Raw genomic sequence first — 22385 nt, 5'->3', positions numbered from 1 at the left:
CTTTCAGACTGGACAGCCTGTGCTAACTCTCACAATACTGGGTCAGCTCGCTGAGACTCAGCTAGGGAAAATCCATTTAATTCATTCCCTGGGTGTCCTAACTGTCCAAAGGAAGTCTTGGACAAACAGAAACGGTCATTTGCCTGCAGTGCCAATGCAGTCTCCTCTGGGGGAGCTGGTTTGATCATTGCCTGATCCACTACACATTCAGGAAAACTGCAGGGGACCGTCTCCTGCCACTGCCCTGTCTCTCTGACCTCCTGTGCTTTCTTTCACTACTGGGGGCTTACCACTTTCACCCTCGCCAGATCATTACCTAGGAACAGGTCAACTCCGTCCACAGGCAAACTAGGGACAATCCTTACGGTCACTGGTCCCAAAACTAGATCGCACTCCAGGTGCACAGGTACACTGCCCTCCAATACCATTCACCATCATTCTGGTGTTCACTGCACTCTCTGGGGGAAAGGTCAGGCCTTTTCCCAGTAAAAGGGATCTAGTGGCCCCTGCATCCCTGAGAATTACTATGGGCTTGCTTGCTGCACTCGAGGGGTATGGGGTTACTTTCCCTTCAGCCACAAAACCCTGATAATCTTCAGGAATCCTATTAACTTTTCCTGCACTTGTAGTAGTAAGCTTCCTGGGTTGCACTCTTACTGCAGTTAAAGCCACGGCTTGTTCTGCTGTATTTTCCATCAGGTTCACATCTTCACTGAGTGGGTGTGCCCTGATTAACCCTACAGGTTTTCCCTTTAATTTCCATCAGTTAACTTTTAAATGCCCTGCTTTATTACAATGGAAGCACACAGGTCTCTGGGTCCCACTCTTGCTCACATCACCTTCCTTTTTGGATTTGATTTGTGGGGGTGATTAGGAAAGGTTCTCACCTGGTAAACCGACTTAGAAATTAAAGCAAACTCATCAGCTAGAATGGCTGCTTGCCGGGCTGTCTGAACCTGGGGCTTTTCTACAAGGGTCTTTATGGAGAGTGGGAGAGAGTGTTTAAATTCCTCCAACAGAATTTATTCTCTGAGATTCTCATAGCTGAGCTGTACTTTACGAGCCCTCAGCCACTGGTCAAAAGCCAGCTGCTTACTTCTTTCAAACTCCAGATAATTTGATTAAATTGCTTCTTGAGGGTTCTAAACTTTTGGTGATAGGCTTCAGGTACTAACTCATATGCCCTTGAGGTTAGCATTCTTGGTCAGTTCATAATTTGATGAACTCTCATCTGGCAACAGGGAATAAACCTCATGGGCTTTACCAGTTAGCTTGCTTTGTAGTAAAAGAGACCAGGTCTCAGCTGGCCATTTTAGCTGCCTTGCCAGTTTCTCAAAAGACACACAAAAATCTTCTACATCTTCCTCATTGAATTTTGGGATTAGACAAGCTAGTTGTAACAATTCTGTACACAGCCCTGAATTACGTTTCTCCATATTGTCCACGCTTTCATTGGGATTGCTCTCTTACCCCCTAGTTAACTCAAGCCGCTTCAACTCTCTTTCTTCGCATTCTTTCTGGAATATTCTTTCTCTCTCCTTTCTTTCATTTCCTTCACGTTCCTTCTGGAAGTCTCTTTCTTTCTCCCTTTCCTGTCTCTCTCTTTCCCTTTCCCTGTCTTCTAATTCATGTTTCTTTCATTCCAAATGTACCTTTGCTAGAAGTACCCTGTCTGGGTCTGCTTCTAACACTGTTTCTGCATCTTCAGAATCAAGGGAAAACTGGTCGGCCACTAGCCTTAGGAGTTCAGACGTAGCCTTGCCACGTACAGTGATGCCACACTGCTCAGCCATTTTCCTCAACTCCTCCGTACACAGTGCTTCTAACTTATCCCAAGTTATTTCAACCTGGCTTGAAGAGCTACTCGCTTCAGTTGCAGACATGTTAGCATTCAAGCACACACAACCACAAGAAAGTCCCTATTGAAAATTTGCTCTTTTTGATTGGGAACAATTTGGCTCCCCACTTCCAAATTCTCTCGTTTGTCTGTGGGTAAAATCCTGAACAGTAGCCCCCAAATTTCTGTTACAACCAGGTGAAAAAGAGGTCTAGGGTTCCCTTTCAGCCTTCACCTGGCCTTACTGTAACAGAGTTTAATTTTAAACACATTGTGTTTTTAGCTCCCCCTTGGTGAATCCTTGTTCACTGCTTTCCAATTATAAGGCAGAGAAACTAACAGAACAGGTTGTCTCAGGTTTAAAGAAGAAAAGTGAAATTTTATTAAACTTAAACTCTAATTCAGTTAATGCCTACGGATACATGACGCGCCCATGCTAGCATGCACACGTGATCCACACAAGCAGATAGAGACAGAAAGAAAACAGAAGAAATAAAGTGGAAAAGTTTGAGGCAATATCTGAGGAGGTTTTTTGTTACAGGTCTTCGAGCTCACTGTAGGGTCCTTGATTGTAGGTAGATCTTGCTTTTTGTTGCGGACCAGTATTCTTCTTAAATCTTGTTCGCTGTTGGAGACTTTTCTCTTGTGGGGTTCATGTGTCTTCAGTAGATTCAGAAGCTAGTGAGAAAGCGATTGGAGCAGACAGTAGAGACTGTGGCGAGCCAGCCAGGAAAGGTCTTTTCAATCCAGGAGCAAAGAGCTTTCTGCCCCAACTGTTTGTACAAATTCAAAAAACTCAGGTTGCCCAGCAGATTAGTCATGTGACTAGCTGGTTTGACCATGTCTGTTTGTGTATTCGGCCATCTTCGCAGTCAACCTGGAATGTGAGCTCCCCCACCTTCAACGTCTGGTGATCAAAAGTCCATTGTGGGTTGAATGTCACGGAATGGCTGCTTTGTCCTTTCCAAGTACTGTCTGTTAATATACAAATGTCCTCTTTACAGCCATGGTCTGGCAGTCCATGTAACCTGCCTTCTCTTCCCAGCAACAATTTGAAATTTAATATCCATGTGGTGAAATTAATATGCCTCATTCTTGGCAGGTGGGGGTCTGCATGACAGTTGCTTGAAGCCTCCCTTCCAGATGCTGATATTTGTTTGAAATAACAGTGAAAATGAAGACTGGAGTACAATAAATGCATTGCAGCAACTGCTGAGATACTTAGAATCTAACTCCAGAATACAGTTCTGATGATCACTTAAAAACTGCAAATTAATGGAATGGTGTTCTTTCCTGTTCAAAAATTCATTACATTGATGCAGGGAGTCATATGTGTACATAGCTAACTCTGATGAAGCCTAGTTTCTTTTTGTAATGCCATCTACTAAAAAGTGAAGAGCCCTCTTCTGCTGATAATCATTGCCATCAGGGAAATTGATAAAAGCCCTTGTCCCTAGAAATCAACTCTTAATTAACTTAATCAACAGTGTTGCACTGCAGCCTGGTCGATCTGATAGATATCAAACTTGGTAGTCTGAAAAGAGCCAGTGGCTTAGAAGTTCGAGTTAGTCATGACTTTGACTACCGTAATAGAGCTATGCTAGTTACTGAGAGTGTTTCGAGATCCAATAACGGGTAAGCAGCAAGGACTCACTACTCTGACATGTTTAGTTAACTATGGTGTTTTCTATAGATGCACTCCTCAGGCAGGCATGGATCCACTGAGCCCTCTACTGATGCAGGTATGCCTGCCTCTACTCATAGCTATAGAACTCCTCATCCTCATTTTCCAGTTCTCTGACAGCAAAAGGAATTTCCAGATTACTGCTCATACTTGGCGAAGGGACTGCTGACAAGTACAGTATATCTCTCTTGAATAGTAGGTGGTAAAAAGAGGCAAAGCAATAAAAATGAAAGGATAAGTTAAAGTGCAGTGTCAATGAATACAATGCAACTTGAGCAAAGCAAGTAATCAAAAATGATGCAAAAAAATCAACCAAGGTAGCATTAAGAACAGGAATGCCTTCTGCTGGTTTTAAACCTACTTTAATTTATGTACTTTGAATTTCATCTATCACTGTTCAACCAATATTCATTATTTATCTAGCCTCTTTTGTGGTTCTTTGGCTTCCTCATTGTACTCATGCCTTCCCTGAAGCATAGTGTTGTCTGCAAATGTGATCAATTTTCTCTAAATTTCTGAATCCTAATTGCTGATACAGACTAGAAACAGCAGGCACTCTACCATCATTCCCTGAGCACTCTATAAAGTACTTGCTTCACATCTGAGTCACTCCCCTAGTAAGTGCCCACTGCTTCTTTTCCTTCTGCCACTTTCTTGTCAGGTTTTACTTTGAATTATCAAAGCTAATGTAACAGCCTCTTATGACGAATATTGTTGATTGGCTTTGTGGAAGCATTGGTACACCATTTTATAATGCTTTCCATTGATTACTTACAATGTTATTTCCTTAGAAAAGTGTGTTGGCTGCTATTTTCTATTTGATTGCTCAAAATTCCCAGTTTAAAATGAGAAATAGTTGACTCCTGTTTACAATAGAAACAATGGTAAGGACAAATAATAACACCTACTCATTGATGGACATGGCTTTTTGACTTGGCACAGAAGAGCTGTCAATGGAGGGCAGTACTGCAATGAAAGGCTCTTTGTCTAAATGTTTCTTTTTATTTTTGTTGTAAGCCTCGTTGTTTTCAGACTGCAAAAATATATAATGGTAAAAGTTATTACAAAAGCTTGTAAATATGTAGCAAACATTGCAAAACCACTTCACAGAATCATAGAAAATTACAGTACATTACATGTAATTACGTGTTGCCCATCTTGTCTGTGCAGGTGTTTTTATTTCCATTTGGGCCACCTACTCTAGCCATTTCTCCTGCTTATCCCAGATGTTTTAATATTCTGTGTCTTTAAGAAATCACCAAATGACTTAAAGAATTGATGGAATCTCCTTCAACAAGTAGACATTGCTATGGTGGAAATAAGCAATCTTGGTAACGGTTATATGTGTTTTGAAGCTCAGCTCTGGGTCAAACAGAACACTGGGGTTATGCACAGTCTAGTTCAGTGTGAACAAGTAGCCAGGGAGGGGGTGGGTGGCGGATCGTGGGGGTAGTGGTGGTGATGGTGCTGATGGCAAACATGCAAAGTTTTGAAGTGGGCCATAAACAATGGCTTTGGTCTTTCTAATGTTCATGTGGAGGAAATATTGGCTCTTCCAAGACTTCATAACAAGCAGGCAGCCCAATGGTACTAATGCAAATCCAACAAAGCTTCCATCGCTTCACTCAACCATGGCTCTCTGCCCTCTCCTCGTCTCCATCATCATAGTTGTCCCGTGGCCTTGGTCCAATTATCTCCTCCCTCTAATCCTGCCCTGAAAACTATACTTGGTCTTGTCTTCCTGTGTGCAATACCATGGGAAATAGACTAGTAATATAAATAGAAACTGGAGACAAACACCTTTTAAGCATGCTGCTTCAGTCAACAGTGTTTGTCTGCAACATAAAAACAGATGTGTGGCACCCAGCAACTATAATGGTAAAAACACTTAAGTACAAAGGCTACAATTTGTTTTCCACCCTTGTATTGGAGACAAGGGACAGGAAGTTTTGTTCCTGACAACCCAGTGTTCTGATGATGATCTAGGTGGCAAATAGTTTTCATTTCAATAGTTCCTGATGATTTCCCCCCCCAAATAATTGAAGAGCCAAGCAAATTATAACAATATTAGGGTATCTATCTACTGAACCTCCACAACTTTGTGATAATCTGTTTGACAAACTTTCCAACTGTTATGAGATTCATTCTCTATTGTAACCTTCTAGTGAATAAGAGTTTGTTACCTACATAAAAGAAAATAATAAAGACTTGCATTTATATAGTGCCTTTCACAACCTTAGGATGTCCCAAAGCACTTTACAGCCAATGAAGTACTTTTGAAGTGTAGCCACTGTTATAATGTAGGAAACATGGCAGCCAACCGGCACACAGCAAGCTCCCACAAACAGCAATGTGATAATGATAGATAATCTGTTTTACTGATGTTGATTGAAGGATAAATATAAGCTAAGGCACTGGGAATAACTCCTCAGCTCTTCTTTGAAATAATGTCATGTGATCTTTTACACTCACCTGAGAGAGCAGATGGATCTCAGTTTAGCATCTCATCTGAAAGACAGCACCTTCAACAGTGCAGCACTCCCTCAACACTGCACTGGAAGGTTAGCCTTAATTCTGGAGTGCAACTTGAACCCATAGCCTTCTGACCCAGAGGCAAGAGTGCTACCAACTGACCAGGGTGGCCAATGCCAGAGGCCAAGAACAGCGGGAACCAGACCTGGCAGACAAACAGTGCTGTGGCACAGGGTGGAATGATGTCACTACGCATGGAGATGACTGTTTTCTGATTGCCTTTAAGACCGATGTCCCTTTAAGATCTTAGTTTGTTAATGAGCCAAGTACCAGGATGCAGTCATGTGATGCAGAGCAGAGTCACCCTGCAACTGTAACACCTACAGTAAGGTTCTGTAAATAGTTTGCTCTGTACTGTATAATAGTTTAGCTGTAATAAACCTGTTTGGGATCTTCAACGACCTGGACTCCACGCATCTCATTTATGTTGCTTCAGATAGCATAAAAGAACGCATTACACTCAGCAGCCCAATAACATTTAATATTCTTTTGCTGCCTGATCTTCCTGCAGACATAATTAGCTTCCATGTTTGTTGTCATACCAGCAGTGACTCCATTTCAAAAGCAAATCGTTGGTTGTAAATAATAAATAATTCAATAAAAGGCTTCCGGAAAAATTTCTTTATCCAGAGAATGGTGAGAATATGGAACTTGCTACCACAAGGCGTGGTTGAGGCAAATAGCATTGATGCATTTAAGGGGAAGCTGGATAAACACATGAGGGAGAAAGGAGTAGAAGGATATGTTGATAGGGTGAGATAGAATCATAGAAGAATCATAGAAATTTACAGTATGGAAGGAAGCCATTCAGCCCATCATGTCCTCACTGGCTGACAAGCAGCCACCCTGCCTAATCCCACCGCTACCACCATATAATGAGCTCTTTATGTTGACTGATGCAACATAAATGAGATGCATGGAGTTCACCAAGGCCATATGGGCATAGAGCATGAGACACTGTTTATTGGCCAGGGATAAACAGTGACATCGAAAGGTTAGTTAGGATGTGCGAGGCATGCCAGAGCCACCAGCCACACCAATGCAAAGAACCTATACACCCTCACGAGATTCCGTCAGTCCCTTGGTCCAAATCGCCACTGACTTGTTTTCTGTTCATGGAGACGACTTTATCTTATGCACTGATTATCTCTCCAAATTTCCAATTATCAGACAGGTAAAAAACACGCCAAGCGCGGTCGTCGCAGACACATTGAGTGCCATATTCTGTCTATTTGGTGCACCTGAAGAAATCGTTTCTGACAATGGGCCACTGTATACGGGCAAACCTTTCAGGGATATGTGCGCCAAATGGGACGTAAACCATGTGATGTCCTCACCACATTACCCTAGATCTAATGGTCTTGCCGAGAAAATGGTTCACACAGTCAAGTCACTTATCCTGAAGTGTAGGACAATGAAACAAGATTTTCGTGTTGCCATGCTCCACCTCAGAGATACACCTATGGATATCGGCTTACCATCACCAGCAAAGATCATGTTTGGCAGACAGTTGTGGACAACTCTGCCAAGCCACCATTTGTCCAAATTCTCCGAGAAGCAGGAGACACTGCTCGAAAAACGGGAGAATGAAGATGGTGCATGACCGACATGTAGGGGCGGAACTACCTCAGCTACATGTAGGACCAAAGGTCAGGGTCATACACCCCAAAATGAGAATATGTGAGAATATGGTTACCCGCAGAAGTATCCAAAATTTGTAGTGAGCCTAGGTCCTATGCAATTGCAACACCTTGCAGAGCGGTGTTGAGAAGGAACTATAGCCAACTAAGAGGAGTGTACAATAACCCAATTGGGTACAGTGGACTGGAAAGAATGCACTCCGTAGATGAGGGTGTCATAGAAGAACAGGACAACGACCAATACAGTGACAACATACCTGCAAACCCAAAACAGCCAAGGATGACATCCCCAGAAGGTTATACCATAACCAGATCTCTAAGAGTTGTCAAACCACCGAAACAATATGTGGACTATTAAGCTTCTGCACGGATAAATTTCATAATCTCTATACCTGTGTAAATAATTTTGATGTTATCTAATTTTATGTGTTTTTACTTTTAGCATACAAAACTTATCTTTGGAAAGAAGGGGGATGTTGTATGATTGCCTTTAAGAGTGATGTTCCTTTCAGATCTATGTATGCTAATGAGCCAAGTACCAGAATGCAGTCATGTGACTCAGAGCCAGCATCACTCTGCAATTGTAACACCTAGAGTAAGGCTCTGTAAGTCGTTTTCTCTGTACTGTATAATAGTTTAGCTGTAATAGACCAGTTTGGGATAATCAATGACCCGGACTCCATGCATTTTCATTTATGTTGCATCAGACAACATAAAGAACTCATTACAATGACGTCATCCTGAGCCACCCATCTACAAGCCCGCAACAAAAAAAACACCAGAACCACTTGCGTTGTGAGTATAATGCATTAATTTCCAGTGAAAAACATTGATGAAAACAGCAAACTGAATCGCAGTGTATTCTGGCTAGTCATTGTCTTTTAGATTCCTGTATTTTGCAAAATTACTTTAGGTGCATGTCTCTTTAAATGATTCTTCTGTCCTAACCCTAGTTTACTGGACATAAAGGCATCTGGTATGGGACAGTGGACAAACTGGCTAAAAAACAGACTGTCCAGTATAAAACCGGATGAATGGCCATCCTGCAACTGAGCCATGGCTGACATTTACATAGGAGTCAATGCTATTATGTATGCATAAATCTTTTTTTTTAAGAGATACAGCACTGAAACAGGCCCTTCGGCCCACCGAGTCTGTGCTGACCAACAACCACCCATTTATACTAATCCTACATTAATCCCATATTCCCATATCTTGTTGAAACCTAAGTGTTTAAAGAATCTATGCACACCGACGTTGTACATGGACAGAAAATGTAAAATTACAATTGCAAATTTGTGCATCCAGCCCTGGGGCAAGGTCTTTAAAGGCTAGCAATGCTGAAGGTTTATTATTAGCCTGCATGCAGGCAATTCCTAAAATGGCAACATACTGTCAAACATCTTCACACAAACCTATATTTTTGCTGCTATCAGCAGTTTGATTTGGAGACAGAGTAAAATCTGTTGCAGGAAATTTTCATTGTCTCCACTAGTAAATTTCTTGGATTATTTATACTGCACAGTTGTAGTATATAGGGGGAAATTAAATTGTAAATGTTAAGAGTATAAGCGATACAGCAAAATGCTATCTTTTACAATTTTATAAACAATAATAGGAAGACTATGCTTGGAATTACATATTAATTTGACCATTTAGCAACAAAGGTGTTATATATGACATCATATTTTGTACAATGGTTGCCTTGATTACAGCTTTTCAATAAAGGCAAATGAATGGCCAAAGGCTGAAACGGTATCTCCTGAAATACCTGGGAATGCAGGTTAGTTTACAGGAGGAAATCATTTTAATAGTACACTGTGATGAAAGCGACATGCACATTTTTAAGAAGGTAATAAACTGAGATCTCCTTTTGCTTATGACTCAGCTTCTTTTTCCCTCTATTCTCTTCTCCATCTTTCTTAATATTTAGCTGTACCAAGTATTGTTCGCAAGTTAAATGTCATGTGATTTGGTAAGTGTGTTCTTAACTACTGTGCACAAAACAAGCATATGTTTGTTTTTACCTTGCACAACTGTAGTGACTTCTTCATTTCCAAGGTTGAGACTTCTACAGCTTCCTCAGTTTCCTTCTTCCCTGTTCTAAACCTGAACCAGTCTCCTACCTACTCTAACACTGAGCACTTACAATTTTGCAGTTTCTCCCCTGTCTCTCACCCTACGCTTTTCAAAATAATTTGTAGAGTCATAGGAACATAGCAACAGTCCTCCAATAATCCATCCTTGGTCCCTTCTCTTACTCATCTATATGTTGCTTTTTGGTGATTATCATCCACAAGCATGAAGTTAACTTCCATATTAATGCTGCTGACACCCAGCTCTGCCTCTCCACTTCTCTCAATCCCACAACCACCCCTTTGCTGTCAGATTGCTTCTCTGAGATCAAGTCACAGAGAAATCATTACTTTCACCAACTGAACATGAGGAAGACCAAAACTATTAGCTTTGTTTAGCTTCCTTTAAATTTAGCCAGCAGTCAGAAGTAGTTTTTTTAAAAAGCTACTATCAGAATCTTATTGCAAGATTGACTCATTACAAATTTTGCAAGTTTCATCAGGTATCTTCAAAGCTTAAGGGTAGACCTTTTGCAGAAACACAGACAGTGTGATTTATTCAGTTATATGTACACAACAGCGAGCTATTTTCAAACATGCCCAACAGTAAGTCTGATAACTGTTTTGGGATAGTTCAGAGGTATAACTGTTCGAGTCTAAGCCCCCTAAATTTACAGAGAGGGAGCGGGGTGCTGCAGTTATGTGAGGGTAGGGGAACCCGTAAATCGTGGGAACACCTAGGTCTAGCCGAATCTAACGACAGGACATCATTTATTCTGTTTCCCAACAGGCAGCCAGCCAGGTTGACAGGAGAACAGCAATCGGGAGGGAGTGAGGCAAAGATTAGAGTTTGGGGTGATGGAGACAGTGTGGAGAGGCTGTGATGGGCAGAACATTTGCTTGAGGCGAAGGTGAGAGTACTCCAACTCCTCCTGGCTCACATGCAGTGGTATAAAAAGAACTTACTTGCTTGATCCTTTCTCCATTTAGCTGCTGAGTTTCCCAAGCTCTGGGAAACCTGGCCAGCATTAAATTTAAGTCAGGCCTCCAACTGCATAGGAGTAAATATTATAACAAAGTGTCCTGCCTCTTGAGAATGGGACAGAAACATGCCATGCAACCCACCACTACAAAAGTGATGTCAGATATGTACACAGCAGGTTGGGGTTGTGTTTCAGGATTTTAAATTTTTAACCACACCCTCGACCATCTCCCATCTGTTGTGAAGGGTCAATATTGACCCACAAGAGTAAGATTTTAACTTCCAAAAGATATACTTCATATTAAGACAGTTACCTCAGTCGTTAAAAAAAACACAAGAAGGAAGGAAACACTGTTTATGTAAGAGTTGTTTATAAAAGAGTAGATTAACATTTAAAGCAAATTTAAATAGTTGTTTTTACTTGTTCGTCTTTATTCCTTGCCTTTTGAAGAGCTAAACATAAGGGCCTAAAAATTGGTCTGCACCCATTGATGGGCACGGGGAGGGACCAGGGGTGGGGGGGCGTGATTCACAATCTAACTGTGGCCATTCCCGGTTGAGGCAGGCAGTATGCAAACTTTGCGCTGTCTCCTCATTTTCATGATTGAGGTTAGATGACAACTTCCTTGTGGGTGCTAGTTCATAGAGAACCTGCTAGCTAATGTCATCAAGAAGATGACCGAATTCCCAAAAGTGGCTGCCCGACCTGAAAACCTTGAAAGCATCAAACATGTCAACTAAAGGTCCCTTTCAGAGCCAACCAACCAAGATAATCAGTCCAGCACTCCACATTTATCACCACAACATTGAAGACCTGTCCAGAACGAAGTGTGAGATCTTGTCAAGGGACCACAGAATGCAAATGATCCATGTTCTGCCCTCCAAGAAACACGCCTACCTGAGCCAAACTCATACCGGATGCAGATAAATGGATTCCACATGATAGCGTGCCAATACCACATGAAATATGGTATGGCCACATATGTCCAGATTCAGTTGATTACCAAAGCTGAAGAAACCCTGCCAGCATCAGTTCACCGTTGTCCATTACAATCAGACTGGGAAAGCTGATCATCATGAATGTTTAGAAACTGCTGACAGAGACATGTCCAACCATCACCCTACCAATCGTCCATCACCCAGCCACCTACATTGGCAATTTCAACGTCACCACTACCTGTGGGGCTAGCAAAAAGTAGACTGAGCGGGTGAACAGCTGGAAGACTGGGTGCTTGTCTCTGATATCCATCTTGTCCAAAATGCCAAACAGCCATGCTTCTTTTCTTCTGCCCGCTGGTGGCAGAAATACTCATTGGATCTCTGTTTTACAACCAGTGACAACAAAGGATGGCCACTCACCTTCTCCTGGAAGTTCCTTAAGAACTTTCCCAACACAAAGCACCAACCCAGCATTGTACATGTAGGGATAGAGTTGCCAAAACAAAGATGGAACTTTCATAAGGCTTCCAGGCCTACCTTCACAAGCATTGTTGAGAACACAACCCAGAGAATACTGCCAGCTGCTGAAAGTGGGGGCTGCCAGAATTATCCCGTGTGGCTACAGGAAACAATACATGCCATGTTGGTCTACCAGGAGAGTGAGTGATTGCTGGCAGAGTTTAATGTCACTCAAAACTCAGATACAGCAACAGCACTCATAAATTCCCTAGGTGAAGGCAGATAATCGTGATGGAGATAAACAACTGAAAACCTGGATTTCTCATGTTTCAACAGGAAACCCTGAAACTTGCTTCACTGGCTTGGCGCCCCCTCCCTGCCCTGACATGAGGCGCCATGTGATGGAATATAGGTATAATAGGCTTAATTAGGTAGCATTTAGATATAGTTAATATATTATACCTTTTAGAATTAAAGATTGAATAAATGGTCAGTTTTCAAGACTCACTGACATTCCCCTTTAAGAAGGTAGAGTTAAAAATTTCAACGTCTTTCAAGGTCCCTGTTATGAACCAGATACAAGTTGTGAAATCCATTTGTGTCTCTGTTGTCAGGGACTTGGAAGATAAACACACACATTGAAATATCATGTGTGACATCAGTAAGAGGTAGCAATAAACTTAATTAGTTTATGGGGTGGTTGATGCAGATAAATCGGCTCAAAATGTTGACCCACTCCCGCCTTGGTCACCACTTTATGCAGGGTGGCGGCAGCGAAAACCAGCTTGCCCGCCCCAGGCCAATCAAGACCCTTAAGTGGCCAATTAACGGCCATCGCCTGCCTCCATGCGGATTCTACACGTGGCAAGCGGGCATCCTGGAGCTGGGAGAAGCTGCCTAACCAAAGCATTGTGCCCGATGGAGGGCCGCTCCTGCTACCCCAACCACCCCCATGACCCAACACACCCCCCTTCCCCCCAAATGACCACACTTGCCTCACCGGAGCCTGACCAATTACCCCCGGTGAGGCAACCAAAACTTACCTTCCTTCCCGGCTCCCAGGCATCTTCTCTGCATGCTGGACTGCAGTCCCAGCAGTGGCCACCGCTCCCAGTGGCACTGCTGGGACTAAGAGCTGCCGGCCCGCTGATTGGCTGGCGTCTCTATTAGGCGGTCCTTCCTACCTCAAGCGGGTAGAAGTCCCGCCTCACGCCAATTGAAGCCCAGGGACCCGCAAAATATGGGTCAGATCCCCAGGCGAGGCGGAAGCGGGTTCGACACTGACTTTTCAGTCGGTGGCCAGCTTCCGTCCGCCTAGGGTAAAATTCCGGCCTTTGTGTCTCTTTAAGTGGAGAGATACATGTTGAAGAGAGTTTCCCAGATCCTTATAATATCTGGGATATTTATGACTTAGCCATAATTATTGAAAACGTAGGCTATCCGAAAGATGGTAATATTCTCTGTTAGTTTTCTTTCTTTGAGGGAAAGCTAGTTCAATTCTTTGGACCTGAATAAGTGTTTATAAGAATTTGTCTGATTTGAACTTAATTAAAGGAGATTCAGAGGGATGTACTGCTGATTTAGTTTAGTCCCTATAAGGGGTTAAAGTCACAAATCACTTCAGCCAAAGGTGAGTGCAAATGTTATCATGGTCTGCCTCCTAACCAACTCAAAGGCAAAGATGATCACCAAATACAAACCGAGTGGAAAAGTTACTTGTACTCTATGTGGAAAAAGCTGCTCCACACATCACCTTTTCGGTTGCCTTCAGCACTAAAGGGGTGAACACGGTGTTGACAGCCACTAAGTCTAGGAAGGTCACTGGGATTGACAACATCTATCCAGAATTCCTCAAGAACCAGGGTCCAAATGGACAAATGTGGCTTGCCAAACTTATCTCCAACATCCTTGACACTGGGATAATTCCAGAGGTTTGGTGCCATAACCAAAATCATTGAAATCCGAGACCCAGGAAAAGAAGCCACAATCCCATAACTATCATCCAATTGCCTTTCTGTTTATGTTCTACAAGGTGGCCGGATGGCTTGTCCTTAACTGCATAAAGCCAGTTTTGGAAGCCACTGTCTCAAACGAGCAGGCAGGTTTCAGAGAAGGAAGAAGCTGTTTTAACCAGGTCCTTACACTCACTATCACCATTGAGGCAGGGTTGCAGAAACAGCTGAAGACTGGAGCTACCTTCATAGGCTTGTCTTCAACATACAACACTGTCCATCGCAAAGGCCTGCTACTGAAGCTTTCAACAATCATTCAATGCTATAAAACTCTTAGGCTTATCAACACCCTAACAAGCAACTGTAAGTTCCGTGTTTATTGAAAAGACTAGCTGAACATGGATGATTAACAATGATCTGCCAAGGGGTTGATGCTCGCACTGGTCTTTTTCAACAGTGGACATACCTTGCACCAAATCACAGAGGTTCATCTATGCCAATGACACAGGCATCAACACTAAAGGAAGCAAGTAGGATGCTCATCACGACCTGGACCTTGGAATGCTACTTCTGGACCTGGTGCCTCCACCCCAATCCAGAGAAGACAGTTGTGTCAGTGATCCACCTCAACAAAAACGCTGCCAGGGAAGAACTAAATGTTTCCTTCTGCAGAAGGTGACTTACTCATGATTCCCACACAAAATACCTGGGTGTCATCCTGGACAGGACTCTCACCTATTGGTCTCATTTCCCCAAACCCAGCCAAAAAGTAAAAACCAGAGTAAACCTTGTCCAGAAACTCGCTGGAACATCATGGGGGAGCAGAAGCAGAATATTTTACACTGGAACAGTGGCCCTAGTCTATCCTGCTGTAGAAGACTGCTCTGCCTCATGGTCCTACATTTACCACACAAAGATCATGGACATGTAGCTGAACACCGCCATGCAGATGGTGTCAGAGGTGCTTAGGTCCACTCCAACTGAGTTGCTCCCAGTGTTGTCCCACATTGCCCTGCCTGCCATTCACCGCAATGTCATCGTGCTTTGTGAGATGTAAAAAGTCATGAGCTACACCAACCTATCCATTCACAAAGACCTGAAAAACGTACCAGGAAAATGCTTAAAATTGCACTGGCCGTTCTGGGAAACAGCAGTTAATATTCATGCAGCTGGTATCAACCCACTATCCAGATGGAGGGAATCATGGGACAGATGCAGCATATAGAACCAACACCTCATCATTGACCCGACAACTGAGGTTCCTGGCTTCAAACTCCCTCGAAAACAGTGGACAGCGCTCAATCGAATCCACACTGGGCTTAGACCATGTGTCCACCTCCATTAGTGGAAGATGAGGGACAACCTGAAATGCAATTGTGATCATTTGTCACAGACCAAAGAACATATCACATCAACCAGCCCACTAAAATCTGTAGTGGGAGGCCCCTCATTTCTCCACCTTGCATCTTACAAGGACATCAATTGGATAGCCAAACTAGACATTTCATTATTTGCTTTTCCCGTCATATGAATGTAATAGTATTTCCATGATTTCTGCGAGCAGTCCAGAGTGACCCATGCTGCTGGCTGGCTGCACACACAACAGGGGTGTGCCATAGTGTGCCAAGCTAGTGCGTTTGCAGTTAGCCTCCAGTTCTTAAAGGCAGTCTGTCCCTCTTAAAGGGAGGATGCACTGAAACACAGGAGGCTTCTGCTGAATGATATTCCTGCATTTCTTATCTTGCTATCTGTCATGAACAAATTTCTCTGCAGCACCTGTGGAAGAGCCTGTCACTCCAGAATTGGCCTTTATAGCCACTCCAGGCGCTGCTTCACAAACCACTGACCACCTCCAGGCGCGTATCCATTGTCTCTCGAGATAAGGAGGCCCAAAAGAAAAGAAAGAATCTGTCATGATGTGCAAGCAGTAAGATCTTGGACCTCTTCCTTTCCTCCCCATCCCCTCTCCCTCAGCCCAACCCTCCCCTTCTGATTTAAGCTTTCAGACACCCAAGAACTGGTGCCTGGCCAGCCACAACACATCCAGGAGGAAAACAGAGAGCAATCGCTTCCAGTGATGAGGAAGCACTGTCACTGTATCTGACACAGCCACCAGCTCAGATACTGCGCATACCTTAGAGACTAGTACAGAGTCCAGAGCATGAGTAGGTGGCAGCCAAGCCACGGGAAAGGATAGCGAGTGTGTCAGTTCACTGGAGGGCGAGGTAGCACATGAGTTCTGCTACAGGGGACTGAGATGAGCATTTTGATGGGGCAGCCTACTGGAGAATGCTAAGGAACAGGCAGACAGATGCTTGGTGCATTTGCTGGCCTGCCAGACAGCTTGTTGCCACTGTCAAGGAGCATGGAGGAGTCTAGCTCTAACATGGCAGACGGCATTGCACAGATCTTGGAGCCCATCCTTTCCATCACGGAAGTGATGAGCAACTCCATGACAGCACTTGTGGAAGGCACTTTCTGACAACGCGTCCAGAGCAAAGGGGTCCAGAATGCACCATCCATGCCGACTCCTCTTCTTCCTTCTCCGTCTCCTCCCCTTCCTCCTCCTGAGGTGACCTCTGGATTCCTGGAGGCAATGGCTGTGCCCTCATAGTGGCAATATTATGGAGGACATAGCAAATCACCACAAACTTCAAAATCTGCTCCAGTGTGTACTGGAGGGCTCCCCTCAAGCCGTCAAGACAGTGGAACCATTGCTTGAGGAGGCCAGTTACCCGCTCCATGATGTTTCCTGTGGCTCTCATTATATACCCGCTGTCTTTGCTTGGTTGGGTGGCGGAGGATGATCATAAGCCACGTGTACAGAGTCTAGCTCTTCCCTGTGCATCCAGCTTCTGGTGCTCCATGGAGGACCGAAGATTGTGGGTACGGCTAACTGGCACAGGATGAATGCATCATGGCAGATCACTCACCAACTGCACGTTTGTAGAATGCTAGCCATTGCGATTCCTGTATCTCTCCCCATTGACATGGGGGACACGCAAAGCCACATGCGTGCAGTTGATGGCTCCCTGCACCATTGGAAATCCCACTATCTTGGCAAAGCCACAAGCCCTCTCATCCTGTTTGCCCCTGCTGACAGAGAAGATGATGCGCTCTTCTCTTCTGGAATAGATGGTTTCCATGACCTGCTGAATGCTGTATTCTGATATGTTCAAGATGTCGCTTGCTTGCTCCAGGTTGTGTTGTTGGAGGTGGCATAGTTCAGTTACCATCTCCTTGTCAAACCTGTGTCACCATAGACATTGCTCCTGGGTCAGGTGGAAGGAGACATGCTACTGAGAAACCTTTGTTTGGTAGTGCCTTCTGCATAGAGCCCTCTTCCACCTCCCTCTTTACAGCATTTCTCATCTCTGCAGCCTTCACTCCATTTTTGGGGAGATGGTGGTGCAGCGGTAATGTCGCTGGACTGGTAATCTAGAGATCCAGGCTAATGCCCTGGGGACACAGGTTCAAATCCCACCACGGCAGCTGGTGGAATTTAAATTCAATTCACTAATAAAAATCTGCAGTTGAAAGCTAGTTTCAATAATGGTGCCATGAAACTATCATCGATTGTTGTAAAACCCCATCTGGTTCACCACTCTCCTTCAGGGAAGGAAATCAGCTGTCTTTACCTGGTCTGGCCCACATGTGACTCCAGACCCACAGCAATGCAGTTGACTCTTAACTGCCCTCTCAAATGTCTAGCAAGCCACTCGATTGTTCAAGGGCAATAAGCGATGGGCAACAAATGCTGGCCTTGCCAACGATACTCACATTCCATGAAAGAATATTTTTAAAAATCTGATGGTCATATTGCAGACCGAGGCCCTGTAACCACAGCCCCCATACGTTGGTCACCAAGTCTTGTGTCCTGCCTGATTTTAAGCAGCAGCTATCCAAAACACTTCCAAAAATATACAATGGCACTTCCACAACCTGAGCCTAAGAATAAGCACTTCACCTTCAAGTTGGTGTCTGGTCCTTTGAATAACACAAGTGAGGGGACCCTCGTGCTGTTGAACATGTGATCAGCACAGGTATTCATTGGCCATGTCCAGATGAAGTTCCTGAAACTAATGTTAAATCATCCGAAGGGGCTGCAATGGCTGTGCTAGAAGTGGATGGAAGCTTGGGCAGTGCCATTTTCTTGCGTCAGGGCTTCCATAGCGTTACGGAGAGCAATTTCGCACTCAAGGACTTCTAATGCAAATGTACCAAAATATTGAAATACTATTACTTTCACTTGTTCATCTTCTGTCCTACCATTGTTGGCAGAGCCTTCAGCTGACCTTATCCTGTTCTTTGTGACTCTCTCCCTAGAACCCTCTTTAAAAAGCTTCTCAAAACCTATCTTTTTGACCAAGCTTTCAGTCGCTACTCCTAAGCTCTCTCCTTATATCTTGTTATACATAGAGTAAAGCCAGTTAAAGTAGGACTATGATAATCCAGTAACCTAACTAACTAGACTAACAATCCAGAGGCCTGGACTAACAATCCAATAGAATGTGATTTTAAATGTTACCATGGCAGTTTTTTAAAAAATCCACAAAAAAAACTGATATTGGTAAAAATGACCACGAAGCTGTCAAATTGTCTTAAAAACCCAATTGGTTCACTGATGTCTTTCAGGGAAGAAAACCTGCCATTCTTGCCTGGTGCACCCTCAATGTGACTCCGATCTCACAACAATGTAGTTCAATCTTAACTGTCCTCTGAAGTGGCCTAGCAAACTACTCAATTGTATCAAACCACCTCTAAGGGCAACTAGGCTTGGGGAATAAATGGCGGCCTTGCCTCTATACTCGAGAATAATCTTTTTAAAACGCTGGATGTATTATCACTTGTTGCAGAATAGGCATACAATCTATTGTACTGCCTGCTAGCCTGTCTTAAGAACCAGCTTTTATTTTATTCAGCTGCATCCAGTACTCCATCTGAACTAGGCAAATTATGTGGAAGTCAGAGCATGTCCTGAGTACCGTGCTGATAGATGGAAATAAGGAAAGAAAAAATGCACAGTGACTGTTTGCATTAATTGAGAAGCAAACTGAATGCATTATGGGCTTAAAATAAAAATGCCCTGAAAGTTTGTGGGCTTTTTAGTGCAGTGCCATCCCAGATATTGTCCCGTGCATCAGGTGAATGGCCAGGGGGACAGGACTTCTAGGCTAGCCTAGGATCTTCTGGGTGGCCAGTACATTGAGTGAAATGAGCCTCCTGGCTAGTGTAAGTGGATCCCACTAGGTGGGATCCAAGCTTAGGTCTTAGCCTGCAACCCTGAAAAACTGTTGACAGGCTTCCAGCCTGATTGGCCCATTTTAAAAGGGGGCTGGTAGGCATTTCTGAAATTTTCCATTTTTGCTGCAGTGCATTAGGGTGGATGGCTTCACACCATCTCTTGAATCCTACTGGCAGATCACAAAGTACATATCAAATAATGATAATGTTTTCCGTTTATAAATAATTATACATTGACGTACCTTGCGTTTTCTTATTAATTCTGTTGATTGTTTCTCCTTTGAGGGACTGCAACCTTCATTAACACTGCTATTGCAAATCCCCTCAGCAGTATTTATTTGGGTTAGAGAGTCTTTGGGTAACTGTCCAGGAATTCTGGATAAAAGTGTCAAGTCTATTTTTACCCAGAGAGACTTGAGTTCCTCATTGTCTTTTAAAGGTGAAAGAAGTTCATTTCGACCAAAAGGAACTAAAGCAAACAGCTGTCCTTCTGAGTCAGTGCTTGATTCGTTACTATTCCTATTGACAGAGGTGACTGCATTGCAGCTCCTGACTCTGCTGAGACTGTTACTACAATCATTTAATTTGTGGTTGTCTGGTGAAGTAGAAGCTGGTGGAAATTTGGCTGGAAGAAATTCTTCATTATCTGAGTCTAGTCTTGAGCCTGATGAGGATGAACATGATGAGGATACAGAGTCAACAAATTCTCTGGATTTAGGTACACTTTTACCAGTTTCCCTGTGCTTCCTTTCTTTGCAAAGAGAACCCATCTGCAGTTCTCTTTTCGGCCCGACATTGTTGGCATTAGGTTTGGTTTTGTGCTGTTCTGATATACTGGAGTCCTGACTTCCTTTTCCCTTAGAAATTATGCTTTGATTCTCTGAGTTTAACAAGCTGAGATCATCTTCAGTAGACATTTTTACTGTCCTCCTGGACTGCTTTTTGCCCAATGTCCTTCTCTGGGAGGCAGATTCATTATGAGTAGGTAACTTTTGTTTACCAAGTTTAGTTTTGTGAGCAGTTCTAGGCCTTTGCTTTTCTCCATTAGAACTTTGATTTTCGTGGTCTTTGAAGTCTGTTTGGCTGAGTACAAGAGCTTTTCCCTTTTCCTGGTTCTTATACTGTTGTATACTATGAAACTGATAGTTGCTGAGTCCATAATTGCCATTTTTGCTCACAATGGTGTTATTGTTTTGTGAGCTCACTTTGTTTAACCATTTGTCAAGTTGCCACTTGTTAGTTGAGGTCTGCTGTGGCTGGAAACAAATTTAATACAATATTTTAACATAATAAACTATTAATAAGAGAGATGCATTATGAACCAGTTATGATTACAACGACTAATTAACCAAAAGTGATTACATGACAACATTTGCTTGGAAAACTTGTATTTATGAGTAGTATTTGGTCTTAAGATCAGCGCAGGCTTGGAGGGCCGAATGGCCTGTTCCTGTGCTGTACTGTTCTTTGTTCTTAACAGGGTTTTGGAACACAGCCCAGCACCATATTAATCTGCATGGTTAAATTGCTAGGTTGTAAGATAAAATCTAAAATTAACTTGTAGCAGTTTCTCGCTGATAATATCTTATATTTAACTATCATGCCAAAAGCATTATTTAAGGGTAATAAAACCAATTATTTAATGCACTTTCGACATTAAGGTTAGATCAACAGCCTGTTATGTTATGCCACTGTCAATGTAATTTTTGCAGAGAAACGTCTGGGAAATATACTGTAATCATTATGTGGGTTTAAAAAATTATTGTAAAAGCAAAATACTGCAGATCCTGGAAATCTGAAATAAAAACAAGAAACGCTGGAAATACTCAGCAGGTCTGGCAGCATCTGTGGAGAGAGAAGCAGAGTTAACGTTTCACGTCAGTGAAGGGTCACTGACCTGAAGCCTTAACTCTGTTTCCCTCTCCACAGATGCTGCCAGACCTGCTGAGTATTTCCAGCATTTATTGTTTTTATTAAAAAAATATTGCACTGACAGTAACACTGATATCTTTGCTTTAAAGAAAACAATGCTGTAGTGTGTAATGATGCTAACTTTTTGGCACCTGCCACCTTTTTGATTTTATGATATTATGACCCTGTTACTTTCCTTTAATACTAATTGTTATTTAGAAATGTGTTCCTACCTCAGGAGTAGTGATATGTGAAGGTTTGCTGCTATTGGTGTCACTGGAGTAACTTTCAGCCTCAGAGTCAGAATCTGAACTGCTTTCTGATTCACTGGAATTGCTTGGCTCCTCACTGTAATGACTTGAAGCTGTGCCTTGAGTCTGTTGCATTGGACCACTGTAAGAAAGTACAATAAAGATTACAAATTAAACAAATATCTGTTTCTAAATAGCAATCTCATACTGTTGTATACTATGAAACTGATAGTTGCTGAGTCCATAATTGCCATTTTTGCTCACAATGGTGTTATTGTTTTGTGAGCTCACTTTGTTTAACCATTTGTCTAACCATGCAGATTAATATGGTGCTGGGCTGTGTTCCAAAACCCTGTTAAGACCAAATACTACTCATAAATACAAGTTTTCTAAGCAAATGTTGTCATGTAATCACTTTTGGTTAATTAGTCGTTGTAATCATAACTGGTTCATAATGCATCTCTTTTATTAATAGTTTATTATGTTAAAATATTGTATTAAATTTTGTTTCCAGCCAGAGCAGACCTCAACTAACAATGGCAATCATATCCAATTAGTGTGTATTATTACTTTTGCATTGCTGAGAAATGGTTCTGATTCATAGAAATGCAAAAGTAACTATAAGGTCAGAGTCCTGATTCTAGATCTTCTGGAGGAAGCCATCTGTTTTGGTTTGACACCAAATAGAATATCACTTAGTCTAAGTCTAGTTTGAAGGATGTTTAGAAGCCCATTGGAATGGGCGGTTATTTAAATGCTTGAGAGTAGGAGCACTTTCACCTCTGTTTTAAGTATACAGACTGGGAACGGAGTTCTACTCATTGGCCTAAAGACACGTGCACAGTTGTTGGCTGGACCCCAGAATTAAATTTGCAGCTA

General features: G+C 42.8%; 1 protein-coding gene across 1 annotated transcript in view; it reads right to left on the bottom strand.

Moving 5' to 3' along the window:
- Nucleotides 1–22385, bottom strand: part of aff3 (AF4/FMR2 family, member 3) — a 248585-nt gene that overhangs the window by 75344 nt on the left and 150856 nt on the right. The window contains exons 4-6 of the mRNA XM_068034420.1: nucleotides 21489–21648; nucleotides 19587–20600; nucleotides 4430–4554 (exon numbers count right to left, since the gene is read on the bottom strand). Coding sequence (XP_067890521.1) covers nucleotides 4430–4554; nucleotides 19587–20600; nucleotides 21489–21648 — 1299 coding nt within the window. The remainder of the gene's footprint in view (nucleotides 1–4429; nucleotides 4555–19586; nucleotides 20601–21488; nucleotides 21649–22385) is intronic.

Source organism: Heterodontus francisci, chromosome 6 (genome assembly GCF_036365525.1).
Source record: "Heterodontus francisci isolate sHetFra1 chromosome 6, sHetFra1.hap1, whole genome shotgun sequence".
Taxonomy (NCBI): Eukaryota; Metazoa; Chordata; class Chondrichthyes; order Heterodontiformes; family Heterodontidae; genus Heterodontus; species Heterodontus francisci.
This window is presented reverse-complemented; position numbering and strand designations above follow the sequence as displayed.